This window comes from Myxocyprinus asiaticus, chromosome 7 (genome assembly GCF_019703515.2).
Source record: "Myxocyprinus asiaticus isolate MX2 ecotype Aquarium Trade chromosome 7, UBuf_Myxa_2, whole genome shotgun sequence".
In the NCBI taxonomy this organism is placed as follows: domain Eukaryota; kingdom Metazoa; phylum Chordata; class Actinopteri; order Cypriniformes; family Catostomidae; genus Myxocyprinus; species Myxocyprinus asiaticus.
In genome coordinates this window covers 6,084,474-6,111,207 of record NC_059350.1, presented here as the reverse complement: position 1 = coordinate 6,111,207, position 26,734 = coordinate 6,084,474, and the positions used below count along the sequence as shown (strand labels likewise).

The following is a 26,734-nucleotide window of genomic DNA, read 5'->3' as shown; positions in this document are numbered from 1 at the left end:
TTCGTTTACACAACAACGGCGTTTTGGTGCCTGAAAACGCAAACTTTTGAAAACGGGTTTCAAAGTGCAAGTTTTTGAAAACGATGCAGTTATCGTCTCCGTGCAAACATACAAAAACAAGAATTTGTGAAAACGATGACATCATGCAGGACTGACAACCATTTTTGATTTCACAGAATGTTTCTTAAAGCTGTTGTGTGAAATGTATTCGACATTAGAGCCACCTAACGGAATTGCAAAATGAAACACTGGGTGTTTCTCAATTCAAAGAACGCAAAGAATGGACTTGCGTTCTCGTGGAGACTGCGCTCTTGCCAGGCTACCTTGAAAGAACGAACTCGGAAGGACAGAAGGATGTACAAAAAATCTAAACTAGCCACAAATTTGCAGCACATTTGCCGCTCGTTATTTTCACATGCAAATGAGCTTTTGATTCGCCGCAAATGTTTGCCAGAAGTTTGCAATTCTTCACCGGTAGTGGTGAACCTCCGGCAAACCTTTGGCAACAATGGAAAATTTGCCGCAAAGCTCATTTGCATGTGACAATTCTCAGTGGCGAATTTGCAGCGAGTTTTGTAGCAAATTTGCCATGAACTCTCGATTTTTGTATGGGGCATCTTCGCGAGAATCGAGATGTGCTGCAATCTTCCTGTTGCGCAATTAACCGTCACAACACATTTGAAGCCAGTGAGAGAACTACTGGCATTATCACAACAGTGACAGCATTAGTATCATCACACTAGTGAGGTTTTGCAGGACTAATGACACATTAAAAGAATAACGTCGGGGCCTGGGTTGCTCAGTGAGTATTGGCGCTGACTACCACCCCTGGAGTCGTGAGTTCGAATCCAAGATCTGCTGAGTGACTCCAGCCAGGTCTCCTAAGCAACCAAATTGGCCCGGTTGCTAGGGAGAGTAGAGTCACATGGGGTAATCTCCTTGTTGTCACGATTAAGTGGTTCTCGCTCTCAATGGGGCGTGTGGTAAGTTGTGCGTGGATCGCGGAGAGTAGCATGAGCCTCCACATGCTGTAAGTCTCCGCGCTGTCATGCACAGCGAGATGCGTGGAAGCGGAGGCAACTGAGACTTGTCCTTCGCCACCCGGATTGAGGTGAGTAACCGCGCCACCACGAGGACCTAGTAAGTAGTGGGAAATGGGCATTCCAAAAAATTGTAGAGAAATAGAATAACGTCTGTTAAATATCGTTTCCATCATGTGTGTATTACTATATTAAAATGATGCCCAACAAAACAACAAATGTTGACAGAGTATAATGACTCTCACGAATCGTCAGACTTTCGCGAGCTTACAGTGGGGAACTCATGAGGAAAAACACAACGATAATGTCTTTTGTCTGCCACTGTAGTGCTGGGTTCTTGCCCACAAGTCACCATCCAATGCAGCTTTCTGAATGCACCCCTCATCTGCAGTTGTTCAGATAGTCCCGCCCCCAACTCAGGTCATTAGTTGACTAACATTGTTGGGGCGGGTCTAAGCGGGACCTTCAAAACAAACACAGGAATTTTTATAGTGCCACAGAGTGTTTACAGTTTTAGAGAAAATTAACTTAAGAATGGCTTACTTATATTTGTCTCTGCATATTAAGCAAATAAAAGAAAATATTTTGACACTGAAATAATTACACACTTCAGCTTTAAAGCCTATATTTTTCTTCCAGCAAATACAACGTTAGCATTTTTGGTCCCGTTTGGTTATTTGTTTTTGGGAACCTGACCATCGGCATCCTAACATTCTTGGAACGTTCTCTTTTGTTTCTATTTATTGTAACCATAAACTAACATTCCCAGAATGTTGCAGGGAGGTTTTTGTGTGACAACCTAAGGGAACATACACAGAATGTTCCTTAATGGTTATTATTAGGTTTTATTTTTATAACCATAAACGAACTTTCCCAGAACATTCAAGGAGAGTTTTTTTTTTTTTGACAACCTAATAGGAATCTACACAGGACGTCCCTAATGTTGATTTTTAGGTTTTATTTGTATTACCATTAACTAACCTTCCTAGAACGTTGCAGGGAGGTTAATGTGCCCATGTGGTCTTTCGAGTGGAGTCGGAAAGGGGCGTGTCGACATGAAAGATGATGGAAACCAATAATTTTGCTAAATTATTTCAACTTCCTTACTTTATTTCAATTCTATTAACGTGTTATATATGACAGTGAACTATTGACTCGCCTTTTGCGGGTTTTTTTAAGAAAATAAATTAATAATGTGTTAGATACCATGTATTTGATTAGGTAATCAAGTAATCTAAATTGAAGCGAGGACATGGCAAGAAATATGCGATTATATGAAAACGTTTCCTATCAGCACATACATTTTGTCTCCAACTTCATATCTTGTGAATAATAATAAACCTTATTCAACATTAAAACTCATCTGGTGAAATCAGAATCAGAATGAGTATTATTGCCACGTATGCTTACAAATACAAGGAATTTGTCTTGGTGACAGAAGCTTCCAGTGCACGAACAATACAGCAGGGATAATAATAAAAAAATAGAATAAAAAAAAAGTGAATAGAAAATAAAGTATATATAGAAATACACAATAGGAAAAAATAAATTAAATATATATATATATATATATATATATATATATATATATATATATATATATATATATATATATACACACACACACATACAATATACAAATACAAATCTGTTATATAAAGAAGCAAGGGAATGTATGGCAGAAGAGGTATGGTATGTTGGATAAATATAAATAGACTAAACTGTGTATTGCACATTAATTATTGCTCAAATGGGGCAGATTTAACTGTTCATGAGATGGATAGCCTGAGGGAAAAAACTGTTCTTGTGCCTGACGGTTCTTGTGCTCAGTGCTCTGTAGTGCCGACCAGAAGGCAACAGTTCAAAAAGGTAGTGGGCAGAGTGAGTGGGGTCCAGAGTGATTTTTCCAGCCTTTTTCCTCACTCTGGAAGTGTACAGTTCTTGAAGGGGGGGCAGGGGGCAACCAATAATCCTCTCAGCAGTCCAAACTGTCCTTTGTAGTCTTCTGATATCTGATTTCATAGCTGCACCAAACCAGACAGTTATTGAAGTGCAGAGGACAGACTCAGTGACTGCTGAGTAGAACTGTATCAGCAGCGCCTGTGACAGGTTGAACTTCCTCAACTGGTTAAGGAAGTACAACCTCTGCTGGGCCTTTTTCACAATGGAGTCAATGTGGGTCTCCCACTTCAGGTCCTGTGAGATGGTAGTGCCCAGGAACCTGAATGACTCCACTGCTGCCACAGTGCTGTTTAGAATGGTAAGGGGGGTGTAAAAGAGGATGCAAGAAGCAGTTTTCCTTCTTCAGGTGAAGCTTTATTTCCCCTCTTCCTCGACACCACTTTACAGTTACCTTTATACGCTGTCTAAACCCTAACACACACTGTTTCTACAAATAAACTTTCACTACTAGGGAATCGTTGCTCTGGCTTGGCTCTGTCATATCCAGTCTCTCTCTCGACTGAGCGTTGTGTCGCTCTCTTTATGCCGCTCTCTCCGTGCTCACTGAAATTAGAGACAGGTGTTAGACATAATTTAGCTCAGGTGTAAGCGCCCTTACCGCTTTCTCTCTCCGGAGAGATGCTTGACCACGCCCCCGCTGCCACAGGGGTCAGTGTTGGGGTGTTCCTCCTAAAGTCCACAATCATCTCCACCGTTTTGAGCGTGTTCAGCTCAAGGTTGTTTTGACTGCACCAGTGAGCCAGCCGTTCAACCTCCCATCTGTATGCAGACTCATTGTCATCTTGGATGAGGCTGATGACAGTAGTGTTGTCTGCAAACTTCAGGAGCTTGACAGAGGGGTCCTTGGTGGTGCAGTTATTTGTATAAAGGGAGAAGAGTGGTGAGGAGAGCACACATACCTGGGGGCACCAGTGCTGACTGTACAGGTGCTGGAAGTGAATTTCTCCTGTCTCACTAACTGCTGCCTATCTGTCAGAAAGCTGAGGATCCACTGACAGATAGATGTGGGACACATAAGTGTTGAGTGTTTTTTGTTTTTTGGGGGGGGGTTATTACTGGGATTTTGGTTGAACAATAAACTGAATCTGGGATATTATACATGTTGGACTCTTTTAGCCTCTATGTCTGTGCCCATTGTTGTATAGTACATTTTTAACATTCTTTAAATCGAAACTTAAAACTATCGGCCGATTGATCAGTTATCTGTATTTTCCACCACCTTAGTTATCGTTATCAGCAAAATCCACTATCGGTCGACTTCTAATATATAAAGTATATATTGTGTATAAGTGATGCAGGTTGAAAAAGTGCTTTTGCCATCATTCATTGTGTGGTTGTTTAAAGGAATATTCCAGGTTCAATACAAGTTAAGATCAATCGAGAGAATATGTGGCATAATATTAATTACATCTAAAATTAATAACGACTTGACTCTCTTTTTCTTTAAAAAAAACCAGATTTGTGCTCCAGTGAGGCACTTGGAATGGGGCCAATCCATAAACGTTAAAACACTCACTGATAGTCACAAGACATAAACAATATGTGTGTTAACATGATTTTAGTGTGATAAAATCACTTACTAACTTTTTCTGTGTAAAGTTATAGCCAATTTTACAACTTTGTTGCCATGACAATGTAGTCAACAAATCCTAAAACCCTAAAATGACTGTAAAAATTACAATTTAAACAACTTTACAGCTCAAATAACATGAGTTTTAATTTGAACAGAGAATTAATGTTTGTGGTTTTATAAAATTGTAAGCTTCACATTTCTGCTTTTAAACCCTCCAAAAATTGGCCCCATTCATTTCCATTGTAAGTGCATCACTGGAACCTTGATTTATTTTTTTATTTTTTTAAGAATTAATTTTTTTTGGAAATTAATTTGTGTGGTAATCAACATTATGAACAAATGCTGTCGATTGAGCATATTGATGATATAATATAAAACACAACTAAATAATGAAATTTCAAAGTACAATAACTATCGATTCATTTTCAAATGGTGTTCATGACTGAATGTGTCAGTTCACGTTTAGCTCACTCCGATCAGGGGCCACACATGCAGGTTCCACAACTGGGGCTGGGGATGCCAGATTGTGCCTTGCGTCTGAGAGAGGAGAGCCCTCCTCAGCGGTATTTCCCATGGCGAGCTGTATAGCATCTCTATAATTGATACCATGGCTGGTAGGGCCATTTCGGCACAACCAATAGAATTGTTTCCTTGTCCTCTCGGACTTTGCATATGACAGAGTGAATCAGGCATACCGGGGGAAATGCATATTTGAGTTTCGCCGGCCATTGTGTCCGCTCCCAGCGGGGCTTGTGACTTCGAGTACCAGAGGGGACAGTGGGTATTCCCCACTTAGGCAAATAGATCGATTTCTGCTTTGCCGAATATTTACTAAATCCTCAATACAGTTTGAGGATGAAGTCTCCATCGCCTAGTATCACCCTTTGGTGTGACAGTAGGTCCGCGCCGTAATTCAGGTGACCTGGGACATATGTCACTCTCAGGGAGATGAGATGACGCTTGCTCCACAGAAGGCGGCGACAGTGGCAGTGAATGAATTCCGCCTTGGCGGTTTATATATGCCACAACTGTCATGTTTTATGAGTGAACCAAGACATGACAGTTTGCTATTTCTGACTGAAAAGCCTTTAACGCTAGAAATACAGTCGATAGCTCTAGGTGGTTGATGTGCCACGCTTTCTTCGCCCCTGTCCAAGCGCCGAAAGTCGGGCGTCCACCGCACACCACCCCCCAACCTGTGTTTGAAGCATCCGTAGTCACCACTTTCCGCCCGACAACTTGCCCCAGCGCGACACCTCACTGGTAAAACGCAGGAGTTGTCCATGGCGCTAAAGCAGCTATACAGCGACGGGATATAGTGATGCACATGCACCCTTGGCGCCAAGCATGTCGTGGCACACGGCGCTTCAGCCAGCACTGAAGAGGTCTCATGTGTAAGAGACCTAATGGGATGACGGCTGATGCCACTGGCATAAATCCCAATGCTTTCAGAAACAACTTCAGTGGGAGTGTTCTCCCCAGTTTGAACTGAGACAGACACTGTAGAATGGCCTGAACACGCCCTCTCATGGAGTCGAGGCGGACTCCCAAAAAGGAGATTTGTTGTCTGGGGGAGAGCATGATCTTCGCCCAATGGCCCAAGCTGTTTAGATGCTGAAGCAGTAAGTCTCTGTGCTGGCATAATAGAGCCTCTAATTGTGGCAGTTACAGCCAATCATTGAGGTAGTTCAAGATGCGCATGCCGCTCAGCCTCAGAGGGGTGAGAACCGCATTGATGCACTTTGTGAATGTGCGAGGAGCCAGAGACAGTCCGAAGGGCAGGACTTTGAATTTAACTGTTCCCTCGAACGCGAATCTCAAAAACATCTTGTGATGTCGTAAATTTGGATATGAAAGTACACATCCTTCAGATCTATCGATGCAAACCAATTGTGTGGGCGTACATGCAATAAGATCCGTTTATGAGTAATCATTTTGAACAGGCGCTTTGATCCAGGCCGTCTTTCTTTGGGACAAGAAAATAATGGCTGTAAAACCCTTTTTGGGCTTGACAATTTGGCACAATCTCTATCGCGCTTTTCACGAGAAGACTGTGTATTTCAGCTCGTAACACTGGCGCGTCTTCGAACGAAAACCGTGGAAGACAGAATGCCATTGAAACGGGGTAGCCGGCATGCAAACTGGATCGTATAACCATGTTTGATCGTTTTTTACACCCATTCTGAAATACCCGTTAGGGCTTGCCACGTGTCCACGTAACGGGACAGAGGGCAATTTGGTTTGCTCACTGTATGATATGATGCGATGCTCACTACAGGGAAGCGGTTGCACATACAGGTGCATCTCAATAAATTAGAATGTCGTGGAAAAGTTCATTTATTTCAGTAATTCAACTCAAATTGTGAAACTCGTGTATTAAATAAATTCAATGCACACAGACTGAAGTAGTTTAAGTCTTTGGTTCTTTTAATTGTGATGATTTTGGCTCACATTTAACAAAAACCCACCAATTCACTATCTCAAAAAATTAGAATACATCATAAAAAAACATTTTTAGAGAATTGTTGGCCTTCTGGAAAGTATGTTCATTTACTGTATATGTACTCAATACTTGGTAGGGGCTCCTTTTGCTTTAATTACTGCCTCAATTCGGCATGGCATGGAGGTGATCAGTTTGTGGCACTGCTGAGGTGGTATGAAAGCCCAGGTTTCTTTGACAGTGGCCTTCAGCTCATCTGCATTTTTTGGTCTCTTGTTTCTCATTTTCCTCTTGACAATACCCCATAGATTCTCTGTGGGGTTCAGGTCTGGTGAGTTTGCTGGCCAGTCAAGCACACCAACACCATGGTCACTTAACCAACTTTTGGTGCTTTTGGCAGTGTGGGCAGGTGCCAAATCTTGCTGGAAAATGAAATCAGCATCTTTAAAAAGCTGGTCAGCAGAAGGAAGCATGAAGTGCTCCAAAATTCCTTGGAAAACGGGTGCAGTGACTTTGGTTTTCAAAAAACACAATGGACCAACACCAGCAAATGACATTGCACCTCAAATCATCACAGACTGTGGAAACTTAACACTGGACTTCAAGCAACTTGGGCTATGAGCTTCTCCACCCTTCCTCCAGACTCTAGGACCTTGGTTTCCAAATGAAATACAAAACTTGCTCTCATCTGAAAAGAGGACTTTGGAACACTAGGCAACAGTCCAGTTCTTCTTCTCCTTAGCCCAGGTAAGATGCCTCTGATGTTGTCTGTGGTTCAGGAGTGGCTTAACAAGAGGAATACGACAACTGTAGCCAAATTCCTTGACATGTCTGTGTGTGGTGGCTCTTGATGCCTTGACCCCAGCCTCAGTCCATTCCTTGTGAGGTTCACCCAAATTCTTGAATCGATTTTGCTTGACAATCATAAGGCTGCGGTTCTCTTGGTTGGTTGTGCATCTTTTTCTTCCACACTTTTTCCTTCCACTCAACTTTCTGTTAACATGCTTGGATACAGCACTCTGTGAACAGCCAGCTTCTTTGGCAATGAATGTTTGTGGCTTACCCTCCTTGTGAAGGGTGTCAATGATTGTCTTCTGGACAACTGTCAGATCAGCAGTCTTCCCCATGATTGTGTAGCCTAGTGAACCAAACTGAGAGACCATTTTGAAGGCTCAGGAAACCTTTGCAGGTGTTTTGAGTTGATTAGCTGATCTGGCATGTCACCATATTCTAATTTTTTGAGATAGTGAATTGGTGGGTTTTTGTTAAATGTGAGCCAAAATCATCACAATTAAAAGAACCAAAGACTTAAACTACTTCAGTCTGTGTGCATTGAATTTATTTAATACACGAATTTCACAATTTGAGTTGAATTACTGAAATAAATGAACTTTTCCACGACATTCTAATTTATTGAGATGCACCTGTAATGTGTGTGCTTTGAAGAGGAAAAGGGCTCTTTATTGAGAATGTGTGAGCATCTTGTGTATTTGCAATGAATGCTGTATTCTTTTTTCCACTTACTGCATTTTTTTATTTATTTTTTGCATTTATTTGAGTGCAAGACACAGAAACAACATTTTGAACAATATTGTGAACAACAATATTCCTTTCCCGACAAACATTAGTGGGGAGATGGGGAAAAGTGTTTTGTGTCTCCAATTGAGCCTTTTTTGGAGCAGACCTGGAGGAAACCGCGTGCTTTGCTTTCCGCTTCAAAGGGTTGTTCCCATCAGGAGTGCGTTTGCTGATACGCAGGTGCCGGTGAGACAGCAGGTATGGGGCTTTTAGTCGGGTGCTGGCTCGAAACAGAGCAAGGACGAACCGGCTGTGATGTACTCCATTTGGGCATAAAGTGTCTCATTTCCTGTGACTGCTGCTGAGTCGTGACATAACGCTCAGCAAACTTATTCACAGAGCCGTCAAATAGGCTGTTCTGGAGACACTGGAGCATCCAACAGAGTGGCTTTTTCCTTATCACTCATTTCTGTGAGGGCCAGCCATATATGTTGATCCAGAACTGCCAGGTTGCCCATGGACTTGCTGATGGTCTGCGCAGTGACTTTTGTGACATGCAGCACTAAGTCTGTAGCGGTGCGGAGCTATTTGAATGTCTCTGGATTGAAGCCGTGCTCATCCATTTGCTTGAGAAGCTTGGCTTGAAATACCCGGAGCACTGCCATTGCGTGGAGTGCTAATCTAGCTGGTCCTGCCGCTGAGTATGCTTTTCCCGCCAGTGCGGACGTTTGTCGACACGGTTTGGAAGAATGTATGGGGCGTGATTTCCATGGCCTGTTACTCGCTGGGCAGAGGTGTGCCGCTACTACCTTCTCCACAGGGAGTAGTTGGGCATAACTGGTTTCTACCCTGTGATTCACATTAAAGAGGATGACATCACTGCGCGAGCGCGCCGAGAAGGGCTGTAATGAACTTCGGAGAAGAATGGGGCAGATTTGCGGGATGCTGCCGTTTGATGGTGTCCAGACTGCAGGAACAATTCATTGAGGTGAGACTATTCAGGTTCCTCTAGGGGAGACCACTTCAGGTGAAACTCTTCGACCGCCCTTGTAAGGACGCAGAGCATCTCCCTGTCAGTGGCGTGTGCACGTTCCTCGCCCTCGCTGGGGGGAAGGGCAGCAGCATCATCCAATGACCACTCACCTGATGCAGCGAGAGACATGACATCATCATTATTATACCCAGCGTCAGAATGGCTGAAAGAGATGAGGCCACCCGCTATTTCAGAAGGCCGGAGCTCGTCTCGCACATAGCGTATCGGAAAACATGCACTTTGTAGAGATTGAGGGGCTCACGGGGCGTGTGCCACCACGAGGACCAGTGGCAGACTGGCTGGGACTTTTCCCGGTGGGCCGGCCGCAAAATGGGGCCGCCGCATTATGCAGAACACGCCACAAAACAGCGTAAGGGGAAAATGACAGCAACAACCCCCCCCCCAGTCTGCCCCTGACGAGGACCACCTCAAAGTCATCCTGCTTGACCTCGCGGCCCCACCGTGCCTCCTCGTGTGAATCCTCGGGTGTCACACAGAAGAGGCGGGTAGGAGGGCACATGAGGCTGAATTGTCCCTCAGAACGAGGGTGATTCGCGAGCGAAGCATCTTGAGACTCATGCCCTCGCCGTGAGGACCGTCTGTCTCCATGAGCTCTCATGCTGATCTGACGGCGGGATGTGCCTCTCGCACAAGGAACACTTACGGAACGACATCTTTAAAAAGATGCGAATACATAAGTGACTCTTTTAAATATATAAATATCTAAATAAATATATATTTATATTTATATCACACAATATGCATACAATTGCTTTGTAAGGATACACAAAACCTGCCGAAGTGCAGCAGGGATTCAGGATGCTGAGGCCCGTTCACCAGCAAAGCATCAAGTGGCGAGGCGGTGTGATCTTCGCCAGAGCACTGCAGGTGGAGCGGAAAGTCTTCCCGCGAAGATTCTGCCCGCTGACTCATGTATATCGATGGCGAAGGTAGAGGGCTCCTAGACAAGACATGATCGCTGTCTTGAAGGAAGAAATTCTGAGGAAATGGTGTTTGTGCACCTGCTTTTATAGCAGACAGCTTCGCGCCAAAACGGGCAGGGCTCAAACACCATAGCCAATATTAGAATATTGCCGTATTGTAGAGAGGTTTCAACTAGGTCGTGTGGAAGGCGCTCCCTATATGCGTTAATAAACGCAATGTCAAGTGTACTGAGTTGTAAGGGAACTGATATTGTTGTATAGTACAGTAAGCAGTCAGTGTCAACAAAAAAGTAGAACAAAAATGTAATTTGTATATAACAAACATTTCCAGGGTTGACTGCCATGGTGAAAATACATCTAAACATTTTGAGCAGTACGGCTCACACGATGACAAAGCAAAAAACTTTTCATTTTGGTGGCATTGGCCAATTTACTGACACAATAACTAGGTTTTGATGCATGAATGAAATGTTTTGGGTGAGTTACTACATTTTGCAGACATATAGAGTTGTGATGTCCCATTAAACAGTTGTGACAATTACACTTACAGTTTAGAGAATGTTCAGACTGTTTCAAAAAATGAGCCAAAGTGACTGAGAAAAACTGTAATAGAAGTGGCCCATCTCTGCTAAATAATCTCTGGTTCACACTGAAACATTTCAATAGTTTGGAATAATTCAGTCAGTTTTTCTGCTAATAAATGACAGGCTTACTAAAGCACACTAAGTAATTTGATTTTAGCACAATATTCAGTACATTTCTGCATTTCTCCAGTCTGGCGTGTTTCTGTTTCATTTAGTTACTTTCATTTTCAGAGAAAAGTTGCGTTTGTGCTTGAAATGGGCTTGTCATCGAAGAATGGGGAAGTACAACGGAAGAAATCCATCCCTCTTTCATTGCGTATCATCTCGCTCAATAAGGAAATCTGACCTGTTAGATTGGAAGTTTAGAGGAGACCGTCTCTTATGTAAAGATGCTCTACTCTTGGGGTGCGTGTGACGGAGAGGGATTTGACGTGGTCAGCTATGAGAGAACAAAACAGGATAATTCTGTGGTAAAGACATTGTGTGCGGAATCAACAATCCAGGATGAACCAACAGGAAAATATCTCGGATTCATCGGTGGAGATGGAAACGTCACGGTCCTTAGTCTGTATGTTGACGGAAATGTCAACGCTGTGGTGCAAAGTAAGATTGCCTGTCTGTTATGTTTGTCATTTGTATGTGATCAGCCTTTAAATTTAACCAGTTCAAAACGTGTGGTATTTTTATTTTTTATTTTTTTATTTTTTTTAAGAGCGCTTTAGCTTAAAGAAAGACAAGATCAAAGTGATGAAGTGTGGACCGGCTCGTGCGCTCCTGTTTCTACATGAAGGAAAGATTCTCCTATTGGAGAGAGGGAATTCCTGCAGGTGTGTATGTGTGACGACGACCAAAAACAACAACAATAATAATATGTGCACTGCACCTGTTTCACCTTTTTAATTTATATTACATGTTGTTTTACAGGCCCTTCAGAGTGCTCTGCGACAGACAGGTTACTCAGGTGGCATGTGGAAACCAGCATTCCATTGCATTAATCCGTGGTATTCACATTAGTTTTGAGTATTGGTTAAAGGAATTTTCCGGGTTCAGTAAGCTCAACTGAAAGCATTTGTGGCATAATGTTGATTTCAACTTGTCATTTCAACATTTTCATTTTTTTTTCTTCTCTTTTTAAAAATCTGGTGTTACTGTGAAGCACTTACAATGGAAGTGAATGGGGCCAATCTGTAAAAATAAAGAAATTATTTTTAATTTTTTATCCCCTTTTCTCCCAATTTGGAATGCCCAATTCCCACTACTTAGTAGGTCCTCGTGGTGGCGCGGTTACTCACCTCAATCCGGGTGGCGGAGGACAAGTCTCAGGTGCCTCCGCTTCTGAGACCGTCAGTCCGCGCATCTTATCACGTGGCTTGTCGTGCATGACACCGCGGAGACTCACAGCATGTGGAGGCTCATGCTACTCTCTGCAAGAGCACGCACAACTTACCACGCTCCCCACTGAGAGTGAGAAACACTAATCGTGACCACGAGAAGGTTACCCCATGTGACTCTACCCTCCCTAGCAACCGAGCCAATTTGGTTGCTTAGGAGACTTGGCTGGAGTCACTCAGCATGCCCTGGATTCGATATTAAAATACTAACTGTTTCAAAAGTATAGCCACAAGACGTAAACAATATGCGTCTTAACATGGTTTTAGCATGATACAATTACTAACCTTTTCTGTGTAACCTTATAGCCAATTGTACAACTTTGTTGCCATGAAAACAACGCCATAAACTCGAAAATGACCATTAAAACAATGATTTATATCAACTTTCAAGCTCAGATAATACATAAGTTTTAATTGAAGAATTAATGTAAGTGCTTTTATAAAATTATAAGCTTCACATTTTTTTTCACCTTTTAAACCCTCTAAAAATTGGCTCCATTCACTTCCATTGTAAGTGCATTACTGTAATCCCTTATGTTTTTACTCACATAAATGTAGTTCTTAATGCTGCGGCTTACACTATACCTCTCATTCTTACAGATGGTCAGTTGTTGGTTTGGGGTGAGAACTCTCATGGTCAGTTGGGTTTAGGGAAGGAAGAACGCAGCACTCTGTCACCTCAACCACTCAAATCTCTGTGCGGGATTCCTCTGGCTCAAATCAGCGCTGGAGGAGACCACAGCTTCGCCTTGTCCCTCTCAGGAGTCGTGTTTGGCTGGGGGAAGAACAACGCTGGACAACTTGGCCTTGGAGACATTACCAGTACTTATTTATAGTTTTCTCTTTAATAGTGCACTTAACATTAGTAAATATACAAAGCAATGATGATGCTAATGTTTTTATTGCAGATAAATACACTCCAACTTGTGTCAAGAGCTTGAATCAGAAGAAAACAGTCTTCATTTCATGTGGGGAAGAGCATACTGCCATTCTGACAAAGGTCAATAAACTGAAATCAGCAATATTTAGTGGCCCCAAAAAGTTGATTTGAACACTTTAGCCACACTTGCAAATTGGATAATATTGCATTTGATACAAAATATCATGACAGCAAACAAATGATGCTAGACATAAAATGTTTTTTTTTTTTTTCCAGAAGTAATGTAAAGCTGAAGTATATAATTTGTAACGCCACTAGCGCCAACGAACGGAATAGCAAAGAAAGTTTTCGTTTTCAAAACAGGTTTCTGAATACGCCCCCGTCTGCCTTTGGTCAAAGAAATAGATAGCCCACCCCCAGCTAATGCCATTGGTTGAGTAACGTTGTTGGGGCGGGTCTAAGCGTGTCGCTCAAAACAAGCAGAAGAATTTTCAAAGTGCCTCAAAGACAAAGAGCTTACAGTTTGCGAGAATATTAACCTATACATGGCTTAATTATAGTTGTCTCTACATATAAAGCTGGGATAGGAGAAAGTATTTTGAACACTGAAAAAGTTACATACTTCAGCTTTAAGTAATTTCCTTAAGATAAAGTAACTTTTGTAGTTACTTTTAACCAACTGATCATTTCTAGTGGGGTATGAAGTCAGCTCCCCTTAAAGGGATAGTTCACCCAAAAATGAAAATTCCTTCATCATTTACTCACCCTCATGCCATCCCAGATGTGTATGACTTTCTTTCTTCTGCTGAACACAAACAAAGATTTTTAGAAGAATATCTCAGCTCTGTAACTCCATACAATGCAAGTGAATGGGTACCAACATTTTGAAGGTCCAAAAAGCATATAAAGGCAGCATAAAAGTAATCCATAAGACTCCAGTGATTAAATCCATGTCTTCAGAAGCGATATGATAGGTGTGGGTGAGAAACAATATTTATGTCCTTTTTACTAAATCTCCACTTTAACTTTCACATCCTTCTTTTGTTTTTTGGCGATTCTCATTCTTCGTGCATATCGCCACCTGCTGGGCAGGGTGGAGAATTTATGTAATTTGATATTGAAAATTGATATTCTTCTAAAAATCTTCGTTTGTGTTCAGCAGAAGAAAGAAAGTCATACACATCTGGGATGGCATGAGGGTGAGTAAATGATGAGAGAATTTTCATTTTTGGGTGAACTATCCCTTTAAGTTCACACAGGTGTCCTAGCACAGTAACTACAGGTGTCATTCATCACATCATGTTTAACAGCCAGAAAATGTCTAAATACTGTACCTTTTGTCTTAATTTTGGACCGTATCATTTTATAATTTAGAACCACTTTAACAAATTTCAGTAATTTGAACAGTAAATGAATGTAAACATCCTACAGAAAAAACTGTTAACTGGTTAACGGGTAGTAAAAAAGATAATATATTTTACAAGAAGATACATTTAATTTTACGGTAAAATATTGTAAAAATGTAGTTTTATTTAGATATAAAATTATGATTTTAGGGTATAATTAATGGTAAAAATGTATATCATGTTTAACAAAAGAATACATGTACTTTTTAAGCTAAACTACTGTTAAAATTACGGTAAAAAATAATTATTAATAGGACGTTCCCAGAAATCCTTGTGCGACCCATCCATTTCATTTTTCCTTTTAGTGTCATATGCTCCTGGAAGGGTCAATTCAAATTTTGTATTTATTTATTTTTTATTTTTTTATTTTTTTACAGTATAACAAACTTCTATTTGTGAAATTCTTTTCTGTGCTTGTGTTATGCTATTATTATAAAAAAAAATAAAAATAAAAAAAATTGCTGCTTGGTTTAATATTTGGTTTTCTAATGCAAGACATCCATACTTTAAGTGTGACTTAAGTGTCCCTTTACTTTTTAGGCAAATGTACGTCTGTTTTTAGCAAACTTATTAGTGGTTAATTTCCTTTTATTTTATTATATTAGATCATGTGGTTTTGTTTTCTAGGGTGGCTTTGTGTTCACATGTGGATCAGGCCGCTTTGGGCAGCTTGGACATAATTCACTAAGGGACGAGTATCACCCTCGACTCATAGCTGAACTCATGGGGTCAAAGGTGTCTCAGATCGCCTGTGGACAGTGTGTACTAAATTCACTGTATTCAATTTTAAAATCTGCAGTATTATAAGGACAAGCAATATACTTAGCTAAAAACATAAATAGTGATTCACAAGAGGTGTATACATTTTCTCTTCATAACATGATAAGGCTTTTACAGTAATAGTAGATTTGTGACCTGAGTACCCTTTTTAATTTCCTAAATTTCCTGTTACATACAACAAAGTGTTTTCCTGATCAGTGAAATGTGCTCAAAGTGATAATGAGTAATTCTAATAAACAAATCACTTCACTTTATTTAAAGGCACCACACTCTGGCATTGTCTGAGCTGTTTAATGTGATCTACTCATTTGGATGCGGGGAACAAGGGCAGCTGGGAAATGCAAAGACAATTAACCAGACTGTGCCCTTACCAATACACTTGCCATCAGGTAAAAACATTAAAGAAAAGACTATATAAACAATGCCACATGTATATATGTCCTTTATTGATTTTTATCCATTGTTGCATGCTTGTGTACTGTATATGCATGCTATCTTTCAGATCACAACCCTGCATTAAAAGTGAAGAGAGTTGTAGCTGGTGGGAACATTTCCTTTGCCTTCTATCATGAATTGGTGAGATTAATAGAATGATTCTTTTTAACAAACTGAAAATGTTTAGTATTTTTCTTTTTCATCTCTGTATTTTATACTCCCATCTATTTGTATATGTAGAACCATGAAAGAAGTGTTATACCGAGCGTATGTGCAACACTAGATGACCAAATCATTGACAAATGGCTGACAGAGTGTGACACGAATGCATGGACACGAGCCAAAAGGTGCAAATGCCTTTTTTTATCTGATTTTTCATGAAACTCTTGTGCAGTTACATCAGATTAAACAGTGTGTTGGATAATAAGTAACTGAATGCCTTTTTGTAGGGAAATCAAAAGGATGTTTTCATCTGCATCTTTCGTAAATGGGAGTTTTATTGATAAAAGGTATTTAGTAATTTTAGAGATATCTTGGTCTCTTATTTTTTCTAACCCTCATGTTGACTATTGACCATTGTAGTAGTTTGAAAAATATACATAACATTTAAGATTTTTATTGTTTTTGCTGAGATCAAATTGGCCCAAAACAGAAACAATGTTACTAGAATGGATACGAGTCACATTTCAGAAAAGTACATGTCTACATTGTGATAAAATAGAGGGATGCAGGTTTAACAATATCTGTAAAGTGGATTTTGGTTAGGAACTTATTACTAGAATTTGAAGGTTAACGAGGTTAATTTTTAAATGACTATGATTTGTATTTTTACTGGGGCTGTCGATTTAACACGCTTATTCAGTGCGATTAATTATATAAAAATGTAACACATTAAGCTTGAAGTACCACCTGTTTTCAACTGGGGGCAGTAAGCGAAACTCCAGCTTGCAACGCGCAGCTGTACAGACAACAAACCGCACTCAGGCTTGCTTGACACTATTTACAGCACAAGATGAGAATGCATCCAAAAGCAAGAACCCTTCTACATAGTTGTGCATACAAGCTTAGCATAAAATAGCATAACACAGTGGTCCCATAGACATTCTATAGGCGGTACACTGGCGATTTGCCGTTTTTTTGGAGGAGATTTTTTCCTCTATGGAGGAGATGGTTCAGTGTGCTGAATAAACTGCTTTTGTGAGGAAACAGCTCATCACTTAATGAATTGACCGTCTGTCCACTAATCTTCAGCATGTTTTACACTAAACAATCCTTTTGGAATGAACTATGTGTAGAGTTTACTACGATAAAATTGCTGTTTTATAAGAGAAGTCACGGACAGTTTTGCAGCAGGTAGGTGTCAGTTTACGGCTCTCCCCATTCATTTGTGTAGAATTCGCAAACGGTGACTTACTGTAATAACACGCTAGTTGACCGTTATGCTCTGTGCTATGGTAAAAGCATGGAAGTTTTTATCTAATAAATAAAATAATCTCTGCAAAATCATTCATCTAAAATTGACGCATCCTTAGTAAAGCCCTTATAATAAATCTATCTTGAACTACTGTATCTATCTATCAGACTTGAACTTGAACTGTTCTTCAAATCAATTGCAAAATTGTGGACTGTAGGCCAATGATAGGCTTATGTTCAATAATATGGAAATAAACAATATTTTGCCTTTTAAAGCACTATTTGTATTGTCTTATCAATGCTTTACTCATCTGCCACAATAATGTAAAGCATTTTAATATCTGAATTATGATATTAAAAATATATTAGTGCTGTCAGTCGATTACATTTTTTACTCACGATTATTTGCTTAATTTTTTGTAGTTAATCGCGATTAATTGCAGATTTTGAACGTTCTGAAATTTGAAACTATATATACATCTTTTCCTGTCAAAATGCATTTTTCCATCTTAGGAAAGAAAACAAAACAATATGTAACAATATAATGTTTTATAAAACTTTTCCAAACAAAGCCTTCCACAGTATAAAGATAAAAATGCATTAAAATTGCACCAATTCAAGTAACATTAAAAGTTTCCCAAAGTCTAAGTGGGAGTTTGACTAATTAAAAGAACTAGTCCCCACATAGGTTGCATTTTCAATGCAATGGGCATTAAATCCCTTAATCTCTCATCCTCCACAATATTAATCTGCCGGTAGACTGTGGCTATCCGTTTTCCTACATCTTGATTCATGAAGCCACGTTCATGTTTAGCATCAGGTCATCAGTGTCAGCATCAAGCGTCGCTTTGAACTCCACATGAAAAGCGCTTACAGACAAAAAAAGTCTCATTCTTTGTTTTGGTGATAGTTAAGACTTGACCCCTTACTTGGGTTGAAAAATAATTGATTTCTATCACAAGTCCCATCTGGGCTTGTTTTGTACATCAAATAGCATTAAGAGCTCCTTTCTCCTTAATTTTATCACTGACGGGGTGGCGCTGTTGTGTGTGTTTGTGTTGTGTGCATCAGTGTAATGACTCCGGGTGAACACATTTCAAAGCTTCTGCCCTCCCAACCAGTGTTTATGCTGGTTTAAGCTGTAGTAATGGTAAATGCATTAATCGCAATTAACAAAAATTAACATGTTAAACTTTTTTAATTAATTGTATGCGTTAATTCTGACAGCTCTAAAATATATATAGATTTATTATTATTTAAATACTATTATTTATAATTATTTAATCATTATATATTTAATTATTGTTATTTTGAGGGCCTTTCTCAGAAAACATTTATATATTCGATTAATTAATCAGCATATCATGTAATTCATTTGATTAAAAGCCTTACTTTTTACATGTACATCATTAAGGTCTGCAGGACCTGAGACATTCAATATAACGTCAATCTCAACAGAACATGAGGGTTAAGAAAGTTTTCATTCATTGCAAATTTCCATATTTTATTTAATTTTTTTATATTTATCATCAGTTGTGACCAACATTTCCTGACTTCAGCGGAATATTCCGGTCTGGATCTTTCCCTCGCCCGTCTTGCTTTTGAGAAGATAGCCACAAAGACCAAAGTACTATCGGAGGTGATATTTTTAAGTTCACAGTAGTATTCTTTTCAAGCTATTTAGACTCTGACAGCATTCTGACAACATGCCATACTATTCCTCAGGTACAGCAATCAGTGATGAGAGAGCTGCTTCCATCTCTGAGCATCTGTCCAGCTGGTGTAGAGGCTCTGAGAATTTACCTTATCCTGCCTGAACTCATCAGAGTCATCCAGAAACAAAAACAACAAACAGAACTGGCTGTTGACCTGGCTGGTGCCATTCTAAAACTGGACCCTTTTCCATGTGATGCTTTGGGTAAGATTAAGATTCTAAATTAGTTATACTGTGATCTACTTGAAAAAATATCTCCCGTGTTTTTATCATGACACATTAAAATCTCCACAGAGAGCCTCTGGACTAGAATGCCATATTCATACTTTAGGACGCTTGTGAAGACCTTGCGTTCTGAGTCTGCAAAGCTCATAGAACAAATGACAGCACAACATTGTGACAACTGGGAGTCCCTGACCACCATTCTTCGTGTTCTGAAGCGATTATTTTTGGTAAATCTGCTTACTCCAAACAAACTCAGCTTGACTTATTTTACAGTTCTATAATATACATTATGCTAATTTTTTTTTTTGTGCTGATCCAGGTTAACAGGCAAAGGAAAAGCGTATTAATTGAAAGTCAGTTTTGCATCAGTGAAGTTGCCCACCTGCCAATGAATGTAAGACCACTGTTCTGATGCCACTAAAAAGATTTGTTTATATTACCACCTTTCTGACTTTGTTCTTTCCTTTTTTTTAGGGAAATCTTGAACTGTTGGTTCCCTTCAGTTTTGTGGCGGACACTGTTACTAAACAGAAAATTTTTAATGTAAGTCATTGAAAGTCTTAGTATGATACTAATTAGTAATTATAATGCTAATTAATAATTTGCATAATTTTATTTTAATAAAATACACATTTAAATGTAACAGCATTTTTATTTTACTTTTTTTGTAAGTACTTGAAGGGCTTACTCATGCAGGAAGAACAGACAAGCGCATTCTTATCCGGACTACCTAATCCTGTCAACATGTTGCACATAAACAGGGAATCATTGTTGAAGGACACACTAGAGTATCTCAGAAAAGGCATCCTCTCATTTTCATACCCACTAATGGTCTGTACCGTTGTACTTGTTGCTTTGTATAAAAAAGTTTTTGCCATTATGTGCTCTACAGTGATCATCTGCCTTCTCCTGCCATTTGCATTGATTTGTTTATGATACATTTGCATTTCTTGCTGTACTGTAGTTCATTGGCCCTGTATTTGTATATTTCTGAACAATGACAGTACACTCAAAAAAGGGAACTTAAGGGAACTTAAATTAACTGTGTTAATTTAACAAAAAAAGTGTCTTGTCGGATTTACTTAATCAAGGTGCGTTGGGACAACAGTAATATTTTTTGTTTTGTTAACAGAAACTGGGTAGAGGATTTCTAGTTCTCAGTATGCAGTGAAAAAAAATACTTAATTCAATTGAGTTTCTTTTATATCAAATTAAAATGTAGGCTCTTCTCAGATACTCTGTGTAGCGAGTACCTAAATGAATTGAGTTAACCCAACTGAAATTTGTTTTGTTCAAATAACTATTGAACCTTGCAGCTTGTTATCAACTAGCTATCAACAAACACATCTGCATATGACATATCTATCTCTTTGTACTGTACAACAAGTATGGTGCTGCTGAGAATTTACAGATTCCCAATCAATCATATTACTAAAGATCTCTCAGTATTTGCTTCATGAAAAGCAATAAACACTTATTTTTCAGAATGTACCCAACCTCGACCGAAACATTAGCTCCACTCGTTTCCACAATGGTAACCTTCTGAAAAATCCAACATGGCAGAAACTCCTCATTGTACACAATGAAATTAAGTTGAGACCAAATGCTAAAGAACTTGTTGCATTAGCTCATTTTAAATAAGTTAATTCAGCAAGCAGTAAAAATCATGTTGAGTGAACACGATCCGTTAGAAGTCCGAATCCATTCGAACATTTCATGGCAATGTGATCATATCACTTTTTGATGACTGTGTTAAATATCACTTGGACTTTACACAGTATAATTATGTTCTCATCTCAAACATAAATGTATTAAGATGATTTCAAGTGTACTGGTTTAGTATTTTCCCTTTTTTTAATTTTTATTTTTTTTTTTTTGTAGTATGCTTTGCATGGGACTTGACAGGGAAAGTAAAATGAAATGTTATTTTATGTCTTTGTGCAAGATGAATATAAAGGGGGAGACATGTTAGTGGGCGGCACAGTGGCTTAGAGGGTAGCACTGTCGCCTCACAGCAAGCAGGATTGTTAGTTAGTTATTTAGTGATTTTACACCATGCCGTCTTTCAAGGCTATTTTCAAGGCGAAAAACAAGTTAAAATATATTAAAAGGTAGAGAGATTAAAAAAAAAAACTATATAAGGTTTTTAAAATGTATTTTCGATAAGAACTCTAAAACTGAGTCTCTTCAAAAGTATTTGCTGAGTAAAATAATTTCCTAGAAGAAATAAATCCAGCACAATCTATTAAAATATATTTCAAGGATAGTGGATTCTGGCATGCGGTGCATAATGGTGGATCTTCGTCTGCTATTAAGAACATATGTGTGAGTCTGGAATGTCCTGTTCGGCAGCTGGTGTAAATGATCTGATCCCAGCGATTACTGAAATTAAAGATGTGTCTTTTGCCCACTACAGGGTTGATCTCATGCAATTTGTTTGTAATGCACTGATCCCATTCAGTTTGCCATTTGTTGATGATGTAAGAGATTATGGTAGGTTTCAGATCTGAGAGTGGTGTGGAGCATTTCACAGCAAGAAGGTCACCGGTTCGAGTCCCGGCTCAACCTGAGCCTTTCTGTGTGGAGTTTGCATGTTCTCCCCGTGTTCGCATGGGTTTCCTCCGGGTGTTCCGGTTTCCCCCTCAGTCCAAAGACATGCAGGTCAAGTGAATTGGAGATTCTAAATTGCCGTAGGTGAGTGAGAGTGTGAGTGTGTATGTTTGTGTGTGTTAGCCCTGTGATGGACTGGCCGTCTGTTCAGGGTGTTACCCTGCCTTTGGCCCGAGATATCTGGGATAGGCTCCATCTTTACCCGCGACCCTGCATAGGATAAGCGGCTATAGAGGATGGATGGATGGATGGTTGGATAGCATTTAATGTATTATGTGGAGATCTAGAAGAATTTCTGTTGTTTTGTAGTTTTAGGGGTTACCCTCATGGTGAAGAGCAGGGCTTGAGCCTATGTTGAGGACCGATACATTTTGAGGATTCTACATATTGCTTTACCCATTGAGCAATTGCTGTGCTAACCATAGCATAGTGACTAAATTGCACTCAGTAGTGCTTCCCACCAGCATGTGTTTAGCATGCTAACATTTCTTTTCCTAGCTAGCAAATAGCTAAAAGAGTTCAATTTTGTTGGGTTTACTTGATTCAGTTAGGTTCCCTCTACTAAAAGTATTTAAGTTGAGATTATATGGTAATTTTAATTTAAGGAAACTCATTTTCAAACATGTAGAACAACTCCATAATTGAATCATGTTCAGCCAAAGAGTTCTTTTTTTTTTTTTTTTTTGAGTGTATCTGATTAAATCATATGCTACTGTAAATCAGTAAATGCAAATGTGTAATCCTTTTGTAGTTGTCTAATCTTCCTAAAATTGTTCAGAATTGTTGACCATTCATGAGATATTCAATATGGCATTAAGGCATCTTGATCATATTTCTTCCAGGATTTTTAAACAAAATGTCTCCTGTCTAGGTGGCGTTTATCGGGGAGAATGGCATAGATATCAGGGGCTTATCTGCAACATTCTTCTCCCTCCTTTCGGAAGCTTTTCTCTCGTGGGAGAAAAAGCTTCTGGAAGTCTCAGAGAATTCACAACTGGTTTGGTTCAATCCTGATGTACGTACTGCTGTCCCACATTTTTTCACTCCTCTGTCACATTCGCAAGTGTAATGGCACCACTCACTGTAATCCTTCAGTATGGGTCATTATACTTTTCAGAATAACAAAAAATCTATTAATATAAATTAAAATCAATATAAATATGAATGCATGGAGAACAAATCAGCATTTTCCCGAATATTCAGAATCATCGTGAATATTGTGAAAACAGTTTCACAACATGTACACAGCATGTCAACAAATCCTTCAAAATTTCTTTAAAGTCCACTAATTATCCTGCACAAACAAAAGAAATATTTTTTTTTATTTCAGACATGTGATGTCACAGATTTTTATTATCTTGGCATTATGTGTGGAATGGCACTGTACAACCATCATTACATGAACATTAACTTCCCATTGGCGTTGTTCAAGAAACTCCTCCAATTGAGTCCCACACTCAGTGATCTAGAGGAACTGTCCCCTGTGGAGGCCAGGTAAACATGTGACTCATTACCTATCTATATCTATCTGTTTTAAAAGCTACTAACACATTAAAAAAATCCAATGAAATCTAAATCCAAGTTTTTTTGTTCCCTTAAAAAACCAAACTACACGTAAAGCTACAGTATATCAATATATAACATTTTTTAATTCTAAATTAGAGGTTTGAAAAATCTTCTTGAAGAGGAAGAGGAAGATGTGGATGGGCTGCTTGTGGATTTCACGGTAATTCTGTTTCCATTTTTCATACTATTACATTAAGGGACCATATTCTGTTCTTCTTATGACCTTTGGATGGATTGGGGAGATAGCTTTGCATTGTCTACTTAGCAGATTTAACTATTTGATTTCAAAAGAGCAAGGAAATATATTTTTCCATATCCCATTTAAAGGAATAGTTCAACCAAAAATGAAAATTCTTGCATCATTTACTCACCCTCATGCGATCCCAGATGTGTATGACTTTCTTTCTTCTGATGAACACAAACAAAGATTTTTAGAAGAATATTTCAGCTCTGTAGCTCCTCACAATGCAAGTGAATGGTGACCAGAACTTTGAAGGTCATAAAAGGACATAAAGGCAGCATAAAAGTAATCCATAAGACTCCAGTGGTTAAACCATGTCTTCAGAAGCAATATGACAGGTTTGGGTGGGAAACAGATCAATATTTAAGTCCTTTTTTACTATGAATCTCCAATTTCACTTTTACTTTCACATTCTGATTCTGCGAGAATTTAAACTTTGGTTGATAATTTTTGCTTTAAGAGTCTGTACGGGGGAAAAAAAGTAGCAGGTAAACTTTGTTATCATCTAAATGAACAAATGTTATTCAAGTCCAAAATATTATTTAACATTACTGAATCAACCTATGTTAGGTTACACACATTTCTTTTTAAATGGTTAGGTCAAGAAAAAATAGCTCCTAGTAACAATTGCAGGTTTCCACTTTTTACAGGGTTGAGAGCTGCTGTATATGGATAGTTATTAATAGCATTATTTATCTCTTTTCAGGTCAAAGGACAAGAGCTCTTTTCAAATGGATGTCAGGTTCCAGTGACCAAAAATAACAGGTAGGAATAATATTTTGTGTCTTGATATTACTTGAAAGGAAGCCAAAAAAATAAAATAAATAAAATAACATACAGGAAAATTAGAACACTTTGGCTAAAGATGCCATAGATGTATGTGTTGCTCTTCATTTTTTGCAGCGTTTAAAAAAATTAAATTAAATTATTATCATTGCAATGAACACAAACTTGACTAAGTGTTAACTTCCATCTTTTTCCAGACAGATGTATGTTGATTTGTACGTTGACTTTGTTTTCAACAAGTCAGTGAAGAATCAGTTTGAGCAATTTTCAATAGGTTTTTTTGAGGGTTGTCCTCTCAATGCTTGGAGAATGTTCCACCCTGAAGAGCTCAGGGAACTTTTCCATGGTTCCCCTACATATGAGTGGAAAGACCTTCCTCAGGTAAACGTGCAAAATCTTTATGCATTTCAAGTTTTATTTCAATTTAAAAGGTTAGTTCACCCAAAAGTGACAGTTCGGTCATCATTTACTCACCCTTTTGTCGTTCCAAAACGATATGACTTTCTTTCTTCTGTGGAACACCAGGAGAATTATTATTATTTTTTTTTTCCTTTTCTCCCAATTTGGAATGCCCAATTCCCAATGCGCTCTAAGTCCTCGTGGTCGCGTGGTGATTCGCCTCAGTCCGGGTGGCAGAGGACGAATCACAGTTGCCTCCGCGTCTGAGACCGTCAACCCGCGCATTTTATCACATGGCTTGTTGAGCACATTGCCACAGAGACACGCCATCCACCACGGCAACCACGCTCAACTCACCACGCGCCCCACCGAGAACGAACCACATTATAGCAACCACGAGGAGGTTACCCCAGGTGACTCTACCCTCCCTAGCAACCGGGCCAATTTGGCTGCTTAGGAGACCTGGCTTGAGTCACTCAGCATGCCCTGGGATTCGAACTAGCGAACTAGCGAACTCCAGGGGTCCAGGAGACATTTTTAAGAATTTTGATGCTACAGGTTTGGAACGACATAAGGGAAAAAAATGATTTAAAATTGTTGTTGTTGTTGTTGTTGTTGTTGTTGTTTTTTAGGGGGAGGGGGGCGGGGGGGTTGGTAAACTGTCATTTTAACTATTTTTAGTTTACCTAACTTTCTTTTCTTAATTTAGTGTTCCACATATGAACACTGTTCTCCATCTGATGAGCTTATCACAAATTTCTGGACAGTCTTCTTTGAGTTCTCAGAAGAGCAAAGGAAGAAATTTCTGTGTAAGTTTTGTCTTGTTTGCTGATTGCACATTTGCCTTCTGTATGATACTGACGATAGATTACAACAAAATGTTTGCATCTCTTTTGATCAGTAGTAACTCTTATATTAAGTTCTTTTATGCATCTAGTCTTCACCTTTATTGCATTTGATATTGTTTAGTTTTCATGTATGGAACGGACCGTGTTCCTGCCGGAGGTCTCTCAAAGCTGTCACTGAAGATTGTGCAGTTAAACCTTCCTGAGCCAGATGACCGTTTCCCAGAAGCCCAGACCTGTTTTGGCAAATTACATCTTCCCAAATACAGCAATATTGACATACTTCGCAACAAGCTAATACATGCTATCAACTTCTGTGAGGTTTTTGGACGGGTGTGAAATTCCCTCAAGGTCATCGGGGCTAAAATAAGCTTATACTAATTATGCTGTCAACTAGGCTGACTGCTGCTGATTGCAATTTCATAAACTGCACTGAAAATAAATGTTAACCTGTTCTTCATCTAAATGAAATGTTGTTGTTACTGTAAATTAACTTATGTAGTTGCATACATATATAATATATTATTTATGCTATTTTATTATATTTTATATGTATTGGAATTTATAACCTCATTTTATGACCTATTATCTGACATAACTCCTATAAGCATGTTTATTTGAATAGAGAAATAAAATGACATTATCTATTAAATAGAGTAGCCTACTTCTTACCATGGTGTTGATGTTGGGAAATTGCAAAGCATTATGTTAGAAGCATGGATGCTCTTTTTTTTCAAAGCTTAGAGTAGAGGTTATAAAGCTTGTTTGAAAATTTTTATTTTACCTTTTCTATTTTTAGAGAAATAAAATTGTCCTTAATGAAGACAAGCCTGCCTCTGGCTGATTGCTTTGTGTATTTTCAACAGTGCGGGATAGTAACAGATTACATGTAATCTGGATTACATAATCATATTACAAAACCCAGGTAATTAGATTAAATTACATGTTA

The 26,734-nt window shown here is 39.0% G+C and overlaps 1 protein-coding gene across 2 annotated transcripts; it reads left to right on the top strand.

Annotated features, from left to right (window-relative positions):
• Window positions 1-11,378: 11,378 nt before the first annotated feature.
• On the top strand, window positions 11,379-26,585 carry LOC127444049 (probable E3 ubiquitin-protein ligase HERC4). Of its 2 annotated transcripts, XM_051703206.1 has the most exons (23): window positions 11,383-11,697; window positions 11,807-11,921; window positions 12,019-12,095; window positions 13,086-13,307; window positions 13,394-13,485; window positions 15,399-15,529; window positions 15,813-15,940; window positions 16,054-16,127; window positions 16,227-16,333; window positions 16,436-16,495; window positions 18,933-19,038; window positions 19,125-19,317; window positions 19,408-19,565; window positions 19,658-19,732; window positions 19,813-19,881; window positions 20,011-20,169; window positions 22,820-22,963; window positions 23,279-23,442; window positions 23,611-23,674; window positions 24,462-24,520; window positions 24,739-24,922; window positions 25,650-25,749; window positions 25,910-26,585. In XM_051703206.1, exons 1-23 carry the CDS (start codon window positions 11,484-11,486, stop codon window positions 26,122-26,124), a joined length of 2,910 nt encoding a protein of 969 aa, XP_051559166.1. In that variant the 5' UTR covers window positions 11,383-11,483; the 3' UTR covers window positions 26,125-26,585. The 2 variants fall into 2 exon arrangements, 1 of the variants encoding a protein (XP_051559166.1); XR_007897760.1 differs by lacking the exon at window positions 25,910-26,585 and having other exon boundaries at window positions 11,379-11,697; window positions 24,743-24,922.
• The last annotated feature ends 149 nt before the right edge of the window (window positions 26,586-26,734 follow it).

Bases quoted from the DNA above. Each gene is read 5' to 3' on its own strand.
- LOC127444049 (XM_051703206.1), top strand. From the start codon at position 11,484: ATGCTCTACTCTTGGGGTGCGTGTGACGGAGAGGGATTTGACGTGGTC. The intron at 13,308-13,393 runs GTACTTATTTAT...TTTTTATTGCAG, and splicing joins TGGCCTTGGAGACATTACCA to ATAAATACACTCCAACTTGT. The intron at 25,750-25,909 runs GTAAGTTTTGTC...GATATTGTTTAG, and splicing joins GCAAAGGAAGAAATTTCTGT to TTTTCATGTATGGAACGGAC.